At 42.2% G+C, this 22,869-nt stretch overlaps 1 protein-coding gene across 1 annotated transcript in view; it reads left to right on the plus strand.

The window, feature by feature from the left end:
* Positions 1 to 22,869, plus strand: part of LOC120533082 (myozenin-2-like) — a 45,149-nt gene that overhangs the window by 16,910 nt on the left and 5,370 nt on the right. Inside the window, exons 2-5 of the mRNA XM_039759737.1 lie at positions 676 to 795; positions 13,301 to 13,470; positions 16,629 to 16,776; positions 20,452 to 20,635. Of these exons, the coding sequence (XP_039615671.1) occupies positions 711 to 795; positions 13,301 to 13,470; positions 16,629 to 16,776; positions 20,452 to 20,635 (587 nt within the window). The 5' untranslated portion in view covers positions 676 to 710. The remainder of the gene's footprint in view (positions 1 to 675; positions 796 to 13,300; positions 13,471 to 16,628; positions 16,777 to 20,451; positions 20,636 to 22,869) is intronic.

The raw sequence follows: 22,869 nt of genomic DNA on the forward strand, positions 1-22,869 counted from the left end.
ATTTGTTTTTGAAGTTGATTGGAGAATCCTTGGTTTGACTTTGTTTCGCTCATGGAGTCCCGAATGAGGCACATGACCTGCATTGTGAGGTAGCGTCAGTTACGGCACTATGGCCATGTGGTGTGATTACCCGAGGGTGATCCATCTAACTGTTGAGGACCCGAGTGGCTGGACCAGGCCAAGGGGACACCCACATAATACCTGGCCGCGGCAGATAGGGGGTCTTTTCCGGAGGGTGGGACTTGTCTGCCTAGGGGGTTGCAAACCAGGATCCCAAACTGGTTTGTCGTGTGGTGAGTGCGGCAACATGCTGTACTAGTGCATGCTCCCCAACCTGACCTGACCTGACCTGACTGGCCAGTGGATCAGCAAGACTCTAAAAGACCTCACAGTGCTCCTTTTGGATTCTCCCATGTGTGTATATCAACTCCATGACTAACGGGCCCACTCATCTGATCCAATTTCGATGGACAAACCTCCAAGTTTGGTCCACTCGCATCTCACCTTGGACTTTTCTTTTTCAAGTAGTACCGATTTTCTGGAAGTTTAATATCTTGGGAGTTTCTGGGAATTTCAGACGTCCACTGTCACGTTCAGAGTGCGTTAGATCAGGAAGTGGAATGGCTGATTGATAGAAAGACTTTAGCAGTCTCTGTCTTCTTCTCTTTTTGGCAGCGCCCAAGATCTCGGCTCTTTGGACATCACCAAAGATGATGTCACACACCGCGATGATGACCAAGGAAAGGAAGATGCAGGCAGCAGCCATTGTCCGGGAGATTCACGGGAATGGGAACGGTAGGCTCCTGTGTGTGATGTTCTTTGTTCTATTGTGACCATCTTATGCACTCCTGTGTGTCTATGCCCAGCCATACTTGCCACCCCTTGGCCTTTTGTAGTTGCTCCTCTTCTTTTAAAGCTATTTTAGGGGTCTGAACAACTGTGTGGAGCTCTTGGAAAGGAGTGAAGCTCTGGAACAGCTGGTGAGCATTCCTTTGGGATTGACTTTCAGACCGGATTGGGACTGTGACATCAGCATTAGAGACCGGGGGGCTCTTAGCCACTTTTTTGAGGCCTCAGCTGCCGGGTGACTAGAGTTTCATTGCCTTCTTTGTTTTTAGATGTTGGTGACAGGGGAGACAAAACTGAGCCACATTCTGCTGAGGTCTACTGGGACGGCTAAGCAGACACGTTATTGCCCTTGTCCTCCAGCGTGTCCCCTTCCTCATCCCAAACTTTACCGGGGATACATTCATTTTAGATTGTGCCCTGCATGGCTAAGCTTAGACTTGAAAGATGAGGTGCCCTTCTTGCTGTATTGCTTTACCAGTTGATTGCCCAGTAGATGAGCTGGGTTACGTTAAGACCCCAAAGCCCACCAGGTGTATAAAATGTTTGATTGAAGATCCCACATTCCTGGTCTGACTAGCATGGGCTAAGGACAGACAGGGAGATCTGGTATTTAATGTCACCGTTCTAGAATGCAACAGGCAGGAAGGACACCACTGGGACCCTCCAGATCTTAATGGACAACAGCAGAGCATTCTTAAGACTCTAATTCAGGGTCACAGGTATTTTGTGTTTTATGTTTTTAAATAATTTAGACCCTTTTGCAGAGATTTGATTTCACCTTACCAGACTCAATCTTGGTGGGGGTCCACCAGGGCTGCCCTTTGTCCCCAATTCTGTTCCTGATTTTTATGGATAGGATTTCTAGGTGCAGCCAAGGAGTGCAGGGCTTCCAGTTTGGTGGCCTCAGGGTCGCATCTCTGCATTTCGTTGATGTTGTGGGTCCTGCTGGCTTCATCGGGCTGCGACCTCAGACGTGCACCGTGATGATTTACAACCAAATGTGAAGCGGAAGGGATGAGGATCAGCAGCACCTCCAAGTCCGAGGTCATGGTTAGCAGAAAAAGGTGGAGTGCCCTCTCCGGGTCGGGGACATGGTGCTGCCTCAAGCGGAGACATTTAAGAGGTCTTGAGGTCTTCTTCACAAGTGGGGGAAAAAGCGAACAACGGATTGGAAGTCATGTGGATGTTATACTGGTCAGCCATGGTGATAAAATGCAAAGCTCTCGACTTACCGGTCGATCTACATTCCTACCCTCACCTATGGCCATGAGCTGTGGGCCGTGACGAAAAAGAACTTGATCACTGATAGACAGTAAGTGGTGGTGGAAATGAGTTTTGTTCACAGGGTGTCTGGGCTCGGCCTTAAAGATAAAGTGAGGAATGCAGCTGAAAGGAGAGATGCTGCTTCTTCACCTCAGAAAGAGCCAGTTGAGGTGGTCTGGCCATTTGAATTGGAATACCTCCTGTCGAAAAAGACCTCAGGGCAGACTCAGGACACGCTGAAGAAATTCTCACTCTCGGCTGACCTGGGAACGCCTCAGTATCCTCCTGGAAGTGCTGGAGGAGATGAAAGGGGAAATATAAGATGGCAGAGGGGTTATATGCTTCATCTGGGGTCCGAGTCTCAGCCTGGCTACTATCTGTGTGAGATCCGCATGCTCTACCCATGTGCCGGTGGGCTTTTCTCCAGGTACTCTGGTTTTCTTCCTCCACCCCAAAGATGTGATGGTTTGAATAATTAAAGGGAGCTGAAATCTGAAGGGGATGCCATACGTTTCCAAGGTGTCACATATTGTAGTACCACCAGCTGCAGTGGCGGTTCTGACACAAGCACAGTATACACAGTGAGTGGCACGTCTATCGGGCATTAATAATAAAATACCAGTCACAGCATTAAGTATACTGTATGCCGTAGGGCAGGCCGAAGGGAAATGGAGTAACTGCTGCAGTTCACCTGCAAACCAAACCTGATGAGAGTTTGTTTGTGCTGATGCAGGGGTCTCAAACTCCAGTCCCAGAGGGCCGCAGTGGCTGCAGGTTTTCATTCTAACCCTTTTCTTACTTTGTGACCAGTTTTTGCTACTAACGCTGGTCAACAAGCATTTTGCTACTGGGAGTCTTTCACCTTTACTTTAACAGGTTTCACTTGCCGACTCCAAATCTGAAAACCGTTTTGGTCCAGCAGCACGTCCCATTTTTTAATTATGGACAACTAGGGTGACGGGACAGTAAAGGCGGATAACCATTTTGATAAATACCGGTAATTCTACTAGGGATGCCACAGAGATAAATGATTTCGCCACACGTTACTAACAGCTGTGAGTTGTTTACCTTATCGTTATTAATTTTATTTAAAATTATTCAAGTTTAATTAGCAGAAAAAAATATTTGTTACTGATTACCTGGGGCCTCATGTATAACGCCGTGCGTAGAACTCGCACTATAACATGGCGTAAGCACAAAAGCCGAAATGTGCTTACGCACAGAAAAATCCAGATGCAGGAATCTGTGCGTACGGCAACTTCCACGTTCTTCCGCTACATAAATCCCAATCAGCGTGAAAACTAACGCTCGTGCACGCGCTTTATGTCCCGCCCCAAATCCTCCCAGAATTATACCTATTTGAATATGCAAATCAATATAAATCGCCCTTAAGCGCAGCCTTCTGTTAAAAGCACGGGGAAAATATAAGAATTTCAGTGAATACCAAGTGGAGGCAAAGGAAAAACATACGATTTGTTCAAATAAACCGTGGAATAATCAACAAAAGGAAGCTGATCGAGTGACATAGCGTGTTGGAGAATCTTGCAAGCTCACGTTCACAAAATCGCACAGTGCCGGAAATAAAAAAGAAGTCACATATCAAAGTCGCCGTGAAAAGCCGAGTTGTAGCCCACCGTCTGAGTGTCATATGAAAGTTTATTAGGGTACAGAGAAAAAAAAGGCCCAGTGGGGAAAAAGCACGAGATGTCAACTTCAATCTCGAAATTTCGACTTTAATCACGTAGTTTATTTTGTCATTTAGTAGAACATTATAAACTTCATCTTAAAATCGTTTAATTAACCAGTTTCTCAAATCACATCGTAATTAAAGTAGCACATTAAATGCTTTGTTTTGTATTTGATCTTCTACTGTATGTGATCTATGTGTGTGAATCACTACTTGCTTCTTAAACCGGCTCTCTTCCTCCAACTGGACACAGAGTCCATTACATTCGTGATATTACAGCTCTCTGAATAACTAAAATACTGAGATGTATACGTGATGTCATATTCATGATGATAGGAGTTAAAGCACGTTATTAAACATGTTTCACTTCGATGAAATAATTTATTGTCGAAATTTGTCGCTGCGTTTTTAGCTGTGTTGTTATTTTCTCTTTCTGTTTTATATTCAATATATGTTGGCGTAGCCGTCACTGCAGTCAGTGCTTTTCTTTCCCCAAGTAACCGATCGCCACACAATCAGCTCTGTAATAGAAGTTAAGCCATCTGTAAGATTAGCGCCGATTCTTCAAAACGTTTAAAGAACATTGAAATATCTTCGTAGTACATGTTTAATTATTCTATCCTTCACGACACTCCCAGTGAAGAATATAGATTATTTAAATGAAGTTCAAGTTTTATCTGTATATAATTTAACAAACATATTTTGCTGCATTTCACCTTAAAAATGATATCGTCATCATCTGTAAATACGCGCTTTATAAAGTGGCTCAGGTTGTGAGATATTATAACTGTAGTGCAAGTTTACAGTGAGGTGATTGTACTTATAAGTACAGACAGTTCTACAAGGAGCAATTGATTGAGTGCATTTAAAGTTCTTGGGATGAAACTGTTTGTGAACCGCGAGGTCCGTACAGGAAAAGCTTTAAAACATTTTGCCGTGGCTGAGACAGCGTGTCCTTGAAGCTGTATACCGATAATTCTCTTTCTGATCAGCTGCTGCTGTGATTCACACTCAGATACAGTGATAGAAATACTCCGAGTCGTGCAGTGAGAGTAATATGGAAAAAGATGATCCGCTGTGGCAACTCCTAACGGGAGGAGCTGAAAGAAGAAGAAGAAGAAGAAGGAGAAGTGAGAGTAACAACGCTAAAGCAGTTATGGCATTTGGAATACTATGGCTGTTCCCTGGACCATTATATTGTTACGAGTTAATTACAATCAGATGCATTACACTAATAAACAATATGCGGTTAGTTTCTGTGTATTTATAAAGCCGCATCATGAAAATAATGAGTAATCACACAGGAACAGTAGCACTGCTTTGACGCTGGGTGCCACCAGTTTGCAAAACCGAGCGGAGAACTTGCGTACGACAAGGTATGAGGTACCGTGGAAAAGTGCGTGGCTTTACGCCAAGTGTAGGTTTTATACATCGCGATTTGAACGTGGAAAAGTTCTTACGCAACATTTCTGTGCGTATGCACCGTTTATACATGAGGCCCCAGGTCTTATGTGACTCTAAAGCAAGAGTTCCGAAACTTTTTTTCAGCTGCAGACCCCTTTACCAAAAATTTTTAAAACCATCGACCCCCCTAGTCATTTACTTTACTTACTCAAATTAATAAATTTGTACAGTACTCGATATTAAATATTTCACTAGATAGCAAACTTTTCATTTTAATCACTTGTAATTAATGATTGAAAAAGGTTAAAAAGACTACGGAATATGGCATTATCTTGTGCAACTTTTAATATCGAAACCTGCACTAACGAAAATTAAAGCAAAAAAATATCAGCAGAGCTTATTTACATTTTTGACATTTATGAAATAAATATGCAAGTTCAAAATAAGTACAAATAGTCCAAGCTGTACTGTCTGCATTTCTTTTTTGGTTCAGTCATATTATTATCTGAACAAATAAAAACTTTTATTAAGAAACAATTTTGACAGCTGTGATAAAAAAAAAACAATTAAGTAATTAATTTACTTGAAACAGAAGATTTTTGTTCAAACTCGAATAAACTGTGTCCTCCGATTTTCTTTTTCGTAGTACTGCTCCTCAATAAATAATTACAGTGGTGTGAAAAACTATTTGCCCCCTTCCTGATTTCTTATTCTTTTGCATGTTTGTCACACAAAATGTTTCTGATCATCAAACACATTTAACCATTAGTCAAATATAACACAAGTAAACACAAAATGCAGTTTTTAAATGATGGTTTTTATTATTTAGCGAGAAAAAAAAATCCAAACCTACATGGCCCTGTGTGACAAAGTAATTGCCCCCTGAACCTAATAACTGGTTGGGCCACACTTAGCAGCAATAACTGCAATCAAGCGTTTGCGATAACTTGCAATGAGTCTTTTCAGCGCTCTGGAGGAATTTTGGCCCACTGATCTTTGCAGAATTGTTGTAATTCATCTTTATTTGAGGGTTTTCTAGCATGAACCACCTTTTTAAGGTCATGCCATAGCATCTCAATTGGATTCAGGTCAGGACTTTGACTAGGCCACTCCAAAGTCTTCATTTTGTTTTTCTTCAGCCATTCAGAGGTGGATTTGCTGGTGTGTTTTGGGTCATTGTCCTGTTGCAGCACCCAAGATCGCTTCAGCTTGAGTTGACGAACAGATGGCCGGACATTCTCCTTCAGGATTTTTTGGTAGACCGTAGAATTCATGGTTCCATCTATCACAGCAAGCCTTCCAGGTCCTGAAGCAGAAAAACAACCCCAGACCATCACACTACCACCACCATATTTTACTGTTGGTATGATGTTCTTTTTCTGAAATGCTGTATTCCTTTTACTCCAGATATAACGGGACATTTGCCTTCCAAAAAGTTCAACTTTTGTCTCATCAGTCCACAAGGTATTTTACCAAAAGTCTTGGCAATCATTGAGATGTTTGTTAGCAAAATTGAGACGAGCCCTAATGTTCTTTTTGCTTAACAGTGGTTTGTGTCTTGGAAATCTGCCATGCAGGCCGTTTTTGCCCAGTCACTTTCTTATGGTGGAGTCGTGAACACTGACCTTAATTGAGGCAAGTGAGGTCTGCAGTTCTTTAGACGTTGTCCTGGGGTCTTTTGTGACCTCTCGGATGAGTCGTCTCTGCGTTCTTGGGGTTATTTTGGTCGGCCGGCCACTCCTGGGAAGGTTCACCACTGTTCCATGTTTTTGCCATTTGTGGATAATGGCTCTCACTGTGGTTCGCTGGAGTCCCAAAGCTTTAGAAATGGCTTTATAACCTTTACAAGACTGATAGATCTCAATTACTTCTGTTCTCATTTGTTCCTGAATTTCTTTGGATCTTGGCATGATGTCTAGCTTTTGAGGTGCTTTTGGTCTACTTCTCTGTGTCAGGCAGCTCCTATTAAAGTGATTTCTTGATTGAAACAGGTGTGGCAGTAATCAGGAAATTGAACTCAGGTGTGATACACCACAGGTAGGTGATTTTTGAACAAGGGGGCAATTACTTTTTCACACAGGGCCATGTAGGTTTGGATTTTTTTTCTCCCTAAATAATAAGAACCATCATTTAAAAACTGCATTTTGTGTTTACTTGTGTTATATTTGACTAATGGTTAAATGTGTTTGGTGATCAGAAACATTTTGTGTGACAAACATGCAAAAGAAGAAGAAATCAGGAAGGAGGCAAATAGTTTTTCACACCACTGTATATTCAAAGTTCAAATCACAAATAAGTACATGTCACATCAAACGAACCAATTTCTAGTGTTTTATGAAAGCCTGACCGTACAAGACTGATAGATTCTGCTAATATCGAACATCCGTTGTCTCGGCCCGACACGAGCAACTGAGGACATGTAACGGTTTTTCATGTCCGCACTTGATTTGATACGTTCGATAAGACAATGCACAGACATGTTTCTGCTACATGTATTTTCATGCACTCTTACGTGTGACTCTTTTAATGACACATTTTATCTTTTCGTTTTTTGGTATGTAATGTGTTTTTATCAAAAAAGTGTTTTTTTGAATTATTTTACTTCTTAATTAGGAATCATAGATATTTTGAAGTAACAAACAAATAGTAGTAGTAAGGGGGTCTATTTTTGCTGTCGTCAACCCCCAAATTTTTTTATTGAAACTATCGACCCCTAGAAAGTTCAAATCGACCACTTTGGGGACGCTTGCTCTAAAGCATAACGAGACACTCAGACATGACGGTGCAGTAGGTCGAGGTTTTACTGTTAAACGTAACATTGCATTTCAGGACATTTCGTTCATTAGATTCACCGTTACTTTGAAAATTTTGTCAAGGCGATGGACAGAAACGGCGATGCTTTTCAGCATTTAAGAAATAAGTTTGGTCTCGAGAAAAGTGAAGCCAACATTAAGGAAGGTGTTTGTGTTGCTCCTGAAATCTGTGAACTGATGCTTTGACGAGGAGTTCAAAAGGACACTGAAGCCCACTGAGTCAGCACCCTCATTCGTGCGGGTTGTCCAGAATTTTCTTGGCAGTCACAGAGCAGAGAATTACGGAAGCGTATTACTGCCACGACATAATAAAAAAAATATGCTCACTATCACGTTATAACGTGAAAATATTACATTATAACGTGAAAACATCACGTTAAAACGAGAAATCGTATCATGTGATAACGTGAAAATATAAGATTATAACGTGAAAACATCACGTTAAAACGACAAATAGTATCACGTTAAAACGTAAAATCGCTGTTTGTTGAATAAGCATGAAGCCATATCATGAGCCTTGAAAAACCATCAATCGCTCCATTTATACATATTCCAAACGGCTTTAGTTTGTCATAAGAGTCAACATGCCACATAAAATTAGGTCCAGGATTAATGTACACGCGTCGCATCAGTCGATTCCTCCGTCTTTGCACAACACCACGGGGGTCTAGAAACTTTATTAAATGCCTCACCGTGGTTTGGGTCACAACATGCCCAGCTTGAATGCAGCTGAGATGGTGTAGCTTGTATCCATGGAGCCTTCCGTGCCCTTCCAGCTGGTCAATGAGAAATGATGCTACCTCCAAAATGTCGGACTGATTCTTTCGTCTGTAAAGCCCCATGTCTTTTAAAATTCTTCTCAGTGTACGCATACTTATTACAAAACCATCCACCTTAGTCAGCAGGAGCAGAATCTCTCCATGTCTGACCCCAAGCATAAAGTAGAATTTGATCAAGTCGTGTAAATGAGCCGTTTCATTTGCAGACGTGCACTCCTCACTGGATAACCAAAAAAGTTTCACGTTATAACATGAAACTTTATCACGTAATTACGTGAAATAGTATCACATTTTAACGTAATACTATTTGTCGTTTTAACGTGATGTTTTCACGTTATCTTATATTTTCACGTTATCACATGATACAATTTCTCGTTTTAACGTGATGTTTTCACGTTATAATGTAATATTTTCACGTTATAACGTGATAGTGAGCATATTTTTTTTTATTATGTCGTGGCAGTAATACGCTTCGGTAGAGAATAACCCGGCTTACGGGAGCCCGAATGTCACTGAAGATGCATTTTTTACATTCTCATCTCGACTTTATTCCACCAAATCTGGGCGATGTCAGCAATGAGCACTGGGAAAGATTTCATTAAGATATAAAAGGTGATGGAAAACCGATATTGGAGAAAATTCACTCTGAGCTTGATGGGTGACTGCTGTTGGTTCTTGTAAAGAGAGACGGACGTGCAGTACAAGCGCAAAAGCGAGGGCCTCCATCATTTTTTGAGCACGATGACCTCACTTTTTTACTGAGGTAAACTGACGTAAATACAGTAATCCCTCCTCGATCGCGGGGGTTGCGTTCCTGACCCCCCAGCGCGATAGGTGAAAATCCGCGAAGTAGAAACCATATGTTTGTATGGTTATTTTTATATATTTTAAGCCCTTATAAACTCTCCCAACCAGTCCTCTAGACATGAAATAACACCCTTTAGTCAAACGTTTAAACTGCGCTCCATGACAAGACAGAGATGACAGTTCTTTCTCACAATTAAAAGAATGCAAACATATCTTATCTTTAAAGGAGCGCCCGTCAGGAGCAGAGAATGTCAGAGCGAGCGCTCGCTAAGAAAAGCAAACAATCAAAAAATCAATACGTGCTTTTAAGTATACAGAAGCACAGCGATAAAGCGGCATTTTGTAGGGGAGCGTCCGTGTCGTCTGTGCAAACAGCCCCTCTGCTCACACCCCGTCCGTCAGGCAGATAGCGTGAGAAAGATAGAGAGAAGCAAACAATCTCAAGCACCGCGCGGGAAGCATATCGTATATCATTGAGGAGTTTTAGTTAATATGTAATACGTGCTCTGATTGGGTAGCTTCTAAGCCATCCGCCAATAGCGTCCCTTGTATGAAATCAACTGGGCAAACAAACTGAGGAAGCATGTAACCTAAATTAAAAGACCCATTGTACGCAGAAAGCGGCGAACCAGCGAAAAATCTGTGATATATATTTAGATATGCTTACATTTAAAATCTGCGATAGAGTGAAGCCGCGAAAGTCGAAGCGCAATCAGGGCCGTTTGAAGGAATTTGGGGGCCCCAAGCAAAATGGACATGGAGGCCCCCCGCACGCACGCACGCACGCACGCACTCAAAGGAACCGCAGCATAGCCATACAGTTTAAATTCACTCACACTTTATATAAATAAAAAAGGTTTACAGTGCAAATACTGCTGTTGCATATAAAGTGCATAAAATTTAACATTTTCAACAATTGAACATTTGCAAAAAACACCACTGTACCATAAAATCAAATATACATTAAAAAAGTGCACAATAACTAAATCCAACATACTTAAAAACACACACACACATACATACATACTCACATTAACATTTTTCAGTTCTCTCAAACATGTGCAAATTATCTAAAACTGCTGTTTGCGAGCCTTGTTTTCTGCAAAGGCAATCACAATGTCCTCCACGTCCAAAGACTGGCGAACATCCCGCTCAATTGACACAAGTGCCAGTCCTGTGAGCTTTTCTTGGCCCACCGTGGACCTCATGTAATTTTCTCTTCTTTCTTTTTTGGCTTCCTGAAGCATAATTCCGCTTCATGACTGCCAAGGAGGAAGTTTTGTATTTTGCCGGCAGCAGAGATCGCGTGGTTGGCTGGCTGCTGTCAGCGAGGGGGGCCTCTTGAGGGGGATCCCGATAACAGTGTCATTGCACTTTACTGCATTCACTATCAATGGGGCGCTCACACAGTTTGTCGCTGCATTTTATTCTTAACCAGTCGTTGTCTTGGGGCCCCAATTGCTTGGTTTGCCTGCCTTGTCGCGACGGACCTGAGCGCGATATAGCGAGGGATTACTGTATACTTTAACGTGTCTCTGGTTTGTTTTCAGAATAAACACATCAAAACAATTTTGGTGGGACAGAGTCCAAACTCCAGATATCATGTTGATATATTATATTGATATTCAAAAGTGACAAAATGATGAGTATTTCGAAAACCTGACATACTAGCTTAATTTATATGAAATCCGTGCAAAAGAGCTGCTCTGAAGTTCCCAGTAGCAAACAAAAAATAATTTTTTGTAGACCAGTGTCAACTTCTTTTCCGTTCATTTTAATGGACTTGTGTTTTAAAGATTTGTTCCTCTGAATTTTTTCGGCAACCGAAAAGAAATGAAACGTGAAGCGAGTGGGCCAATAGAAGACCAACTGAATCGGGGCCTCAAACTTCAACCAATTTCACTCCAATCAGTTGCTTAATCAGACGCCGAGTTCTTTAACTCCGCTTAACTAGCGAACGAGAGAACAATTGAATTCAACTTTGTTTGATATTTAAAATAACGTGTTACTTAGGTCTTGGTGAGTTTGAGTCCAGATATTCTCTTAAGTGTCTGCCACATTGAAAAGATATGAGTGCAATTCAGATTGTGGATCGTGATTTTGTGTTAAAAGGATCGTGATATGATTTTTTGGAAACATCGTCTAATCTAATCAATCTATCAATTAATCTAATAAAGTTTTCATATTGATGTAGGATTCATTTACCCTTTGGCGAGCTACCGGTAGCTCACGAGCGACGTGTTGCAGACCCCTGCTCTGGCCAGTATTGTGATCTGACACAAAAGTGCAGCATATTGGAGTGTGGTGGAGTTTGTCTAGCGTTGTCCTAACTGGTGTCCCTTGAGCATTTACAACAATAGTTCCAACCACTCCCTTATGAGACTGGATCCTTCTTAGAATTTCCTCAACCTCTGACATCTCTGCAGACTTCAGAATACAAGCACCAACTCTAAACCCGTTCTTTAATTCCATGGCTTGTTAGTGCTTTAATTGTGCAATGGCAGACATTTCCAAAATTGTTGATTTTCTCTTTTCTAAGAGCACCGGGGACCTGAGCAGATCAGCATTCCTGAGACCCTCACCTTTCTTTATTTTCACATATTGTGTGATGGTCACAGTTTGCTGGTCCTGTTTTGGCTCATTTTATGTCCCGTTATAGTTTGACTGCTAATTAAGGAAAAAGAAACAATTAAGGCATGGGTGTCAAACTCCAGGCCTAGAGGGCCGCAATGGCTGCAGGTTTTCATTCTAACCCGTTTCTTAATCAGTGACCAGTTTTTGCTGCTAATTAACTTCTTTTGAATTCATTGTAATTGACTTGCTCTTGAAGACTCTGACCCATTAATTCAGTGGTCTCAAACTCCAGGCCTGGAGGGCCGCAGCGGCTGCAGGTTTTTATTCTAACCCTTTTCCTAATCAGTAACCTCTTTTCACTGCTAATTCACATTTTAATAACCCTGTTAGAAGGATTCAGTCCTGTGAATTGATTAGTTTCCTCATTGAAATGCAGCCAAACAGAAATGAGACATGAAACGAGCCAAACTCCAACCAGTTTCTTAATAAGAAGAAAATTCTTGCTGTTAATTAAACTCGTTATTTAATTCCACGGCTTGTTGTTGCTCTCGTTCTGCCACAGCTGACATTTCCAAAACTGTTGATTTTCTATTTTTCATAAGAACATCATCAAAGTGTTTTGGCGAGTTCAGAGATCAACCTTATGGAGACCTTCACCGTTCTTTATTTTCAGATATTGTGTGATGTGGCGGCTTGTTTTGTGTCTCATTATTGTTTGGCTGCTAATTAAGGAAAAAGAAACAACTAAAGGGCCTGAGTCAAGTTAATTAAAAGAAGTAATTAGCAGCAAAACCTGGTCACTATTTAAGAAGATGGTTAGAATGAAAACCTGCAGCCACTGCGGCCCTCCAGGACTGGAGTTTGAGACCACTGAATTAAGGGGTCAGAGTCTTCAAGAGCAAGTCAATTACAATGAATTCAAAAGAAGTTAATTAGCAGCAAAAACTGGTCACTGATTAAGAAACGGGTTAGAATGAAAACCTGCACCACTGCGGCCCACCAGGACTGGAGTTTGAGACCATTGTGTTAATGTGCATCGCACACTCAGGGTGGCTGGCTTCTTTTCATTGGTGTTCTTATTTCATTTACTGATGGATTTCTTATTATTTTTTGTTTGTTTTAAGAATCAGACACCATGGACCTGGGGAAAAAGATCAGCGTCCCTAGAGACATCATGTTTGAGGAGCTGTCGCTGCTCTCCAACAGAGGCTCCCGGCTCTTCAAGATGCGCCAGCGGCGTTCAGAAAAGTACACCTTTGAGAACTTGCAGAACGAAGCCAACATCCAAATGAGTGTAAGTATGCTGGCTTAAAAAAGGTAAACCCACTGCCTGCAGTCTTTTAAGACCTCAAGGGCATTATGGCGATTTCAGGAGCTTCAGTCTACAGTCAGCGCCACCCAAAACCAAACTGGGGCCCTGAACGGAACTTTCTTGGGGTCCCCGACCTCCCCCCACCACTCCCTTTATCCACTACATTAGTACAGTGCATCCGGAAAGTATTCACAGCGCATCACTTTTTCCACATTTTGTTATGTTACAGCCTTATTCCAAAATGGATTAAATTCATTTTTTTCCTCAGAATTCTACACACAACACCCCACAATGACAACGTGAAAAAACTTTACAGGAGGTTTTTGCAAATTTATTAAAAATAAACAAACTAAGAAATCCCATGTCCATAAGTATTCACAGCCTTTGCTCAATACTTTGTCGATGCACCTTTGGCAGCAATTCCAGCCTCAAGTCTTTTTGAATCTGATGCCACAAGCTTGGCACACCTATCCTTGGCCAGTGTCGCCCATTCCTCTTGGCAGAACCTCTCAAGCTCCATCAGGTTGGATGGGAAGCGTCGGTGCACAGCCATTTTAAGATCTCCAGAGATGTTCAATCGGATTCAAGTCTGGGCCACTCAAGGACATTCACAGAGTTGTCCTGAAGTCACTCCTTTGATGTCTTGGCTGTGTGCTTAGGGTCGTTGTCTTGCTGAAAGATGAACCGTCGGCCAAGTCTGAGGTCAAGAGTGCTCTGGAGCAGGTTTTCATCCAGGATGTCTCTGTACGTTGCTGCAGTCATCTTTCCCTTTATCCTGACTAGTCTCCCAGTTCCTGATGCTGTCACCACCATGCTTCACTGTAGGGATGGTACTGGCCTGGTGATGAGCGGTGCCCGGGTTCCTCCAAACGTGATGCCTGGCATTCACACCAAAGAGTTCAATCTTTGTCTCATCAGACCAGAGAATTTTGTTTCTCATGGTCTGAGAGTCCTTCAGGTGCCATTTGGTAAACTCCAGGTGGGCTTCCATGTGCCTTTTACTAAGGAGTGGCTTCCATCTGGCCACTCTACCATACAGGCCTGATTGGTGGATTGCTGCAGAGATGGTTGTCCTTCTGGAAGGTTCTCCTCTCTTCATAGAGGACCTCTGGAGCTCTGACAGAGTGACCATCGGGTTCTTGGTCACCTCCCTGACTAAGGCCCTTCTCCCCCGACTGCTCAGTTTAGATGGCCGGCCAGCTCTAGGAAGAGTCCTGGTGGTTTCGAACTTCTTCAACTTACGGATGATGGAGGCCACTGTGCTCATTGGGACCTTCAAAGCAGCAGACATGTTTCTGTAACCTTCCCCAGATTTGTGCCTCGAGACAATCCTGTCTTAGGGGTCTACAGACAATTCCTTTGACTTCATGCTTGGTTTGTGCTCTGACATGAACTGTCAACTGTGGGACCTTCTATAGACAGGTGTGTGCCTTTCAAATCATGTCACATCAACTGAATTGACCACAGGTGGACTCCAATGAAGCTGCAGAAACATCTCAAGGATGATCAGGGGAAACAGGATGCACCTGAGCTCAATTTGGAGCTTCATGGAAAAGGCTGTGAATACTTATGTACACGTGATTTCTCAGTTTTTGTATTTTTAATAAATTTGCAAAAATCTCAAGTAAACTTTTTTCACGTTGTCATTATGGGGTGTTGTGTGCAGAATTCTGAGGAACAAAATGAATTTAATCCATTTTGTAATAAGGCTGTAACATAACAAAATGTGGAAAAAGTGATGCGCTGTGAATACTTTCCGGATGCACTGTATGTCTTGTTACTGCTTCAACTTCAACAATAAATGTATAAATAAAATACGCAAAGCAGCACACATCACTAACTTAATTATAATCGTCAATTTCAAAGACAAATACTTATTTTAAAAATAATCAAACCTTGAAAGTGAATCTTTAGGATTTCCTCAGTCTCTTTGTTGCAACAGTGCAAGTCTACATTTTCTGAAGACAATCTTCGAACTGAAGGGGATCTTTGAACCCAAGACGGTAGATCCATGAAGTAGAAGTGCCAACCACCGGGCTACTGTGCCACCCTATACTCTACACAGGTTGAGCCAAAATGAAGTACCACATTTCCCAAGGTAGAGGTAGCTGAGGTGTGGTGGTCCTTTGATAGGCGGTCCCTTGTAGCTTTCAATCGGCCACATGTCTTGGTCCGGTGTTTTCACTGTCGAAGTGTTCTTCAAAAACAACAAATCCATCATCACTACGCAACATGCCTTCCAAACGCACTTCAGCATTCCTCCGATTTAGACAGACGGGTACAACATTGAACAGAAAATCTCCAGGCCGTCCTCGGACTGTACAAACGCCTGAAAACATCCAACCTGTAAGGGCGTCCATTTTGCAGTCCCCTAGACGTTCCAGCACGTCTTTGATTTTGCATGAGGACCTTAATTTCCATCCATACAAAATAATGGTAGCACAGGAACTCACTGAGAGAGGCTGGGAGAGCCCATGGAGAGTTGTGAGCCAACAAACCGTTCATCGAGATGCCATCGTCCTGTGACATCAGCGTCGAGGCACATTTCCATTTGAATGGTTGCGTGAATGAGCAGAAATTTCACTTTTGGGTTGAAACCAACCCTCATAAACTTCATTAGAAACCCCCGCACAGTGAGGAGGGTTACAGTTTGGTGCACCGTTGCAAAATTTAGCATTGTAGGTCCTTACTTTTTGGAGGAGGGGGCAGCAACGGTCACCGTCACTTCAGAACATTACACGGAAATGTCAAAGTACCTTTGATCTTTTTGTAGACCCAGGCTCTGTCTTTTATCTCACTTCTGTTTATTAGTCATTTATTTCTCCTTCTGCTTTCTCTCATTATTTCTGCCTTTTTTAAGTATTTTTTATAGATGGGCACGTAGGTAGGTGGGTGACCACACAGACCACTTTGGGTTCAGGTGGAAGGAGTAGACTCTTTACGATTTGCTCCATCCCCAGACTAATGACAGGGCATTTTGGGCCTTTACGACACCACAAGCCGTCTTCTTGGTTCCCTTCTGTTTTTGGTGACCAATTCCCCGCGTATTCACATTTTTATTTTTCACTTTCCTGATGGCTGTCACTACACTATCGAGTCGTTAAGATGTCTGTTTTTTGTTTCCCTTGTTTGGTTTGTAGAACTGCATGCCTCTCCAGACACAGAAGAGCGATATCAGTGAACACAGCAAAGGAGAACTGGGTGGTGTGGATGGAGGCCTGGCACCCAAAACTCCTCCAAACACACCAGACCCGAGGACCCCACCAAATCCAGAGACCATCGCTCCAGGTAGGATAACGTGCCGTACCCCACTTCAAACTTTATTCAGTGACGGTTTGAGGAACACGACAAAGAGTTTAAGGGGTTGACTTGGCCTATGAATTCCTCAGATCTCAATTTGAATGAACATCTGTGGGATATGCTGGCCAAAAAAAAAAAAAAGAGTCCGATAAATGAAGGCCCCACCTTGAAACTTACAAGACTTAAAGGATCTGCTGCTAACATCTTGGTGACAAATAACACAGAACAGCTCTGGTGGTCTTATGGAATCTATGATTCGACAAGTCAGTGGGAGACGTACACAATATGAGGCAGGTGCTTTAAATGATAGATAGATAGATAGATAGATAGATAGATAGATAGATAGATAGATAGATAGATAGATAGATAGATATGAAAGGCACTATATAATAGATAGATAGATAGATAGATAGATAGACAGATAGATATGAAAGGGACTATATACAGGGGGTCCTCGGGTTACAACGTCTCGACATACAACGTCTCGAGTTTACAACGCTCACTAACATAAAAACTTTTAAAAATTAAGACGTGAGAAGGAATAAAGGTAAGGATTTTTTTTTTTTTACACTCTTTTTTTTTTGTTACTACAGTACAGTATATTTATGTCCTTTTCCTTTTTCTGTGGCTAAGTTGTGTTTTTATTTTCTAGATTATGGTTTTTTAAATATGTTAGGATAGGTAAGTGACTTAGACTAGGGTGTGTTTAGAATTAGGGTTACATCACTGTCATAGGAACGGAACTGCGTCCCGAGGACCCCTGTAATAGATAGATATATAGACAGATGTGAAAGGCGCTATATGATAGATAGATAGATAGATAGATAGATAGATAGATAGATAGATAGATAGATGTGAAAGGCACTATATAATAGATAGATAGATAGATAGATAGATAGATAGATAGATAGATAGATAGATGTGAAAGGCACTATATAATAGATAGATAGATAGATAGATAGATAGATAGATAGATGTGAAAGGCACTATATAATAGATAGATGTGAAAGGTACTATATGATAGATAGATAGATAGATAGATAGATAGATAGATAGATAGATATTGTTGCTAATCAGTGTATATGTAATGATAACCTGTTTTTTTTTTTTTATTGGACATTTTAGTATTGTTTTGCTGCTCTTCTTGCAACCAATGCTGCCCAGACAGGCTATGCCCTCCCACGGCCTCAGCTAGTCCATTACTGTTAGGTCTGATGACTGTGGTAGTAACACATGTGATTCGACTGACTCATTATTCGCTAATGAGGAGTATGGGTGACCCTCGGTGTCCGTTTACTGATGATATTCACAGACCCTTAAGTGAGCTCAATTAAGGATATAAATTGTTTCCATAACTTCATCTCGAGAAGTCTCATTATTTCCTCTCGTGTCTGTCAGTGCTTTGGAGGACTGCATTTTCATCAGACTCATATCTTTTCTAGCCGCCATTATTCTTGTCACCCCTTCAAGGCTGTTTACACAAATGACAGTGAGACAAAGATGAATGTCTGCACAAGTGTGCATAGGAATATCGAGCATCCCTAAAGAAATGAAAAACTGTTTCCCCAAGTGTGCAGACAGGAAGAGCCCCTCATCCTGTTTATCCCTGCCATGTTTACGATTTACTTAACGACGCCAATCCCCTCAGCGCCTGTCATGCCAAAGAATGAGTTGAGGGGGAGGTCAAGTGAGAGCAGACAACAAGCGACCAAAGGAAGGAAAACTTTTCCATATCTCTAAAGAATTTCAGCCAAATCATTAAATGGGAGCGGGGGCACTGGTCTTGACTGAAAAGGTACTACATGATAGATATATACATTGAGCTGACGCCTTTATTCACGGCGACTCGCAAAATTTGGTTACATTTGGTTTTGGTTTTTCAGTTGGGAGCACAGGAAGGTCAAGTGATTGGCTCAGGGTCACACAGAGTCATAACGGATTTGGACCAACAACCTCAGGGTTTGAACTCCAAAGCATTAACCTCATTGATTGATAGATAGATAGATAGATAGATAGATAGATAGATAGATAGATAGATAGATAGATAGATAGATAGATAGATAGATAGATAGATACTTTATTAATCCCAAGGGGAAATTCCCATACTCCAGCAGCAGCCTACTGATAATAACAATATTAAATTAAAGAGTGATAACAATGGAGGTATAACAGACAATAACTTTGTATAATGTTAACGTTTACCCCCCGAGTGGAACTGAAGAGTCGCATAGTGTGGGGTCTTCTCAGTCTGTCAGTCTGTCCCTGAAGATGCTCCTCTGTCTGGAGATGATCCTGTTCAGTGGATGCAGTGGATTCTCCATGATAGACAGGAGTCTGCTCAGCGCCCGTCGCTCTGCCACGGTTCTCAGATTGCCCAGCTCCATCCCCACAATAAAGCCTGCCTTCCTCACCAGTTTGTCCAGGCGTGAGGCGTCCCTCTTCTTTATGCTGCCTCCCCAGCACACCACCACATAGAAGAGGGCACTCGCCACAACCGTCTGATAGAACATCTGCAGCATTTTATTGCAGATGTTGAAGGACGCCAGCCTTCTAAGTCAGTATAGTTGGCTCTGTCCTCTCTTGCACAGGGCATCAGTATTGGCAGTCCAGTCCAGTTTATCATCCAGCTGCACTCCCAGGTATTTATAGGTGTGTACCCTCTGCACAGTCACCTCTGATGATCACAGGGTCCATGAGGGGACTGGTCCTCCTAAAATCCACCACCAGCTCCTTGGTTTTGCTGGTGTTCAGTTGTAGGTGGTTTGAGTCACACCATTTAACAAAGTCCTTGATTAGGTTCCTATACTCCTCCTCCTGCCCACTCCTGATGCAGCCCACCATAGCAGTGTCATCAGTGAACTTTTGCACATGGCAGGACTCTGAGTCGTATTGGAAGTCCAATGTATGTTGGCTGAACAGGACCAGAGAAAGTCCAGTCACCTGCGGCGCTCCTGTGTTGCTGACCACAATGTCAGACCTGCAGTTCCCGAGACGCACATACTGAGGTCTGTCTGTAAGATAGTCCACGATCCATGCCACCAGGTGTGAATCTGCTCCCATCTCTGTCAGCTTGTCCCTAAGGAGCAGAGGTTGGATGGTGTTGAAGGCGCTAGAGAAGTCCAGAAACATAATTCTTACAGCACCACTGCCTCAGTCCAGGTGGGAGAGGGATCGGTGTAGCATGATGTAGATGATAAGATGTATGATGGACACAGTTTGCTGGTCATGTTTTGGGCTTGTTTTGTATCTCATTATTGTATGGCTGCTAATTACGGACAAAGAAACAATTAAGGGGTCTGAGTCTTCAAGAGCAAATCAATTCAAATTAGTTCAAAAGAAGTTACAGGTCACTCAGTAAGAAAAGGGTCAGAATGAAAACCTGCAGCCACTGCAGCCCTCCAAGACCAGATTTGGCGACCCCTGTTCTATATAGTGCCTTTCAAGGCAAGCCCCATCTCAATATGCTAAATGGGTGCAGCCCCATTATTTTCCTTATTTCTGTAATTTGTGGATGTGTTTGAGATACACAGTCACGTATACAGAGATTGCATCTGCTAATTGATCGTTTTATATACATGACCCTCATCCCAAAGCAATTTGTTTAGTCCCAGTTTTTAGACAAGTCGTCGATTTCCATTAAACTGTGATGTTTCTCAAATGCAGGGTATGGCGGCCCCCTGAAGGACGTACCGTCAGAGAAGTTCAACACCACAGCCATTCCAAAATCCTACCACTCACCATGGGAGCAAGAAATCATCAATGATCCTGACCTGCAAGGCACCTTGAACCCACAAATGCCCATGCCTGAGCCAAAACCAGAAGGACCCGATTACAAAAATTTTAACAGGTAAAAAAAAAAAAAAAAACTTCAAGAAGTGACAGCAGAGCTAAAGGAGGTAAGCGAAGGTGAAATTAGAGTTCAATGCCCTCGGCCTGAACCCCCTCACACTCTTGTGTGGTTTGCATGTGGGCCCTGTGCCTCCATTTCCGAATAATCGCACCAACAGTTGGCACCTCCTCACCAAGCTTCTTGCTGATGGCCCATTCCAGTCTTGTGCAGGTCTTGTCCCTCACGTCCTTTGACAGCTCTTTGATGTTGCCTGTGGTGGTGGAGAGGTTGGAATGGAAGAGATGGATTCTGTGGACAGATGTGCTTTATACACATCACAAGTTGAGATCAGAGCCTGAAACAGACTCGTGTCAGAGTTGGATGGCAAATGCCCTGTTGACCCAGACAGCCCAACCTTTGGCGTCAGGTTAATAACTTGGACTTGAAGAGAATTTGCTTCATCCAAATCAGACCCTAAAGGAGATCCCAGATAAAACCCTACAGATCTGGCAGGATTTGAATTTCTTTCAAGCGTCTTTTCTGTGTCTGATCCTCCGTGCTAGACGAGTCAGACAGACAAAAAAAAAAAAACAGCCTTTGGCTTACAAAAGTAATAAATCTATTAATTTAGTGCCTTGTGAGAAATGAAAGTTACAATAATAGATAAAGAAATAAGACGACTGGGCGCCTCAGCTCTGCACATCTGCAGGCTGCTCAAACACTCCGAGTGGTAATGTTGGGGAGTCTTTGGTAAATTCTGGACTCTCGCGAGAACGGCTGCTGAAATGCAGTCAGCCCTTCACCTAAGATATGTGGAAAAAGTAGCTGCACCCTAAGACGTGTTGTTTTCTTTTTTAAACATATGTGGACATATCAATATTTGATCTTCGTTTAAGAAGCGTCTATAAATAAAGGACATAATAACATTAACTCTTTGAGGGCTGAATATTTTTTCCAAAAATCATTCTATGGCTTCACATAGAAATCAAAATAAAATGTCTGTTGCTGCATGCATGCTGTGGCTGCCAGTTTGCCAAGCCTGCCAGGCTGGGTTCACATGGCTGCACGGGGCAGCAGCAGTGGTCACGGTCATAGTGGATTGCAATCTGGTTTCTACCTCTTATCATTGTTAAGTGGCATTCCTCCCAAGTGAAAAGTGCCATAGGCTGTGTCAGCTAGATGAACCTGTTCAGCACCACGATTAGCTAAGGACCAATCTGCAAAACTTCATATTCGTTTTTGATCACTTGTATCAAAATTATAGAGTCCGACAAGTCTTAGTCCAATTCAGAGAGAACAGGCAAAACGTCATCCACAGAGTATTTTGCTTTACGCGTTCACTTTGATCTCTCGCCAGATGTCAGTGCCATTTTTGCCATCGTCTGCCCCTTGATACCCACGGGAGTGCAGGAAATCTCGGTCAAAACCAATGAAGCTAACTTTCCTTCTACCAAAGAGAGTTTAACTAAAATCCGTATGGCGTTATTTCAATGCCACTATTCTGAGCGCACGTAAAAAAAAGATTGCAAGTGCAAGTGTTGCATTTTGAAGAGAAATTTATTTTGAGCGTACAAAAGCTGAATTTGAGTGAACAAAATTCATTGCTGCGTGCAAAAAATGTATTTCAGTGTTTGCGCTTATCCATATACACACACACAATAGCACCCCCTCTCGCTCAGTTTTTTCATTTGCGCTTGCTCGCAATGTGTTGCTTGCGCTCACAACATTCTCTGCTGCGAGCGCTCAACTCTCTGTACACCGTTATAAGTGTGACACAAAACCAACCAATCACAGACTTGGTTTCAAAAATTCTGATTGGCTCTTACGGTCTCCAATCAGCTCGCTAGCTGGCATGGTTGTATAATGCAACTACATTATACTACACCAACGATAGTCTTAACAAATAATATATTTTAAAATAAAATTATTAAAGATATTATCCGCAAATTGGGGTTTAATTGAGTTTAGCTGGATTTAGCTACATTTCTATGGCGTTATTTCAGTGCCACTATTCTGAGCGCACGTAAAAAAAGATTGCAAGTGCAAGTGTTGCATTTTGAAGAGAAATTTATTTTGAGTACAAAGCTGAATTTGAGTGAACAAAATTCATTGCTGCGTGCAAAAATGTATTTCAGTGTTTGCGCTTATCCATATACACACACACAATAGCACCTCCTCTCGCTCAGTTTTTCATTTTGCGCTTGCTCGCAATGTGTTGCTAAGCTCACAACATTCTCTGCTGCGCGCTCAAC

The sequence above is a fragment of the Polypterus senegalus genome, chromosome 7 (genome assembly GCF_016835505.1).
Source record: "Polypterus senegalus isolate Bchr_013 chromosome 7, ASM1683550v1, whole genome shotgun sequence".
NCBI classification, from domain to species: domain Eukaryota; kingdom Metazoa; phylum Chordata; class Cladistia; order Polypteriformes; family Polypteridae; genus Polypterus; species Polypterus senegalus.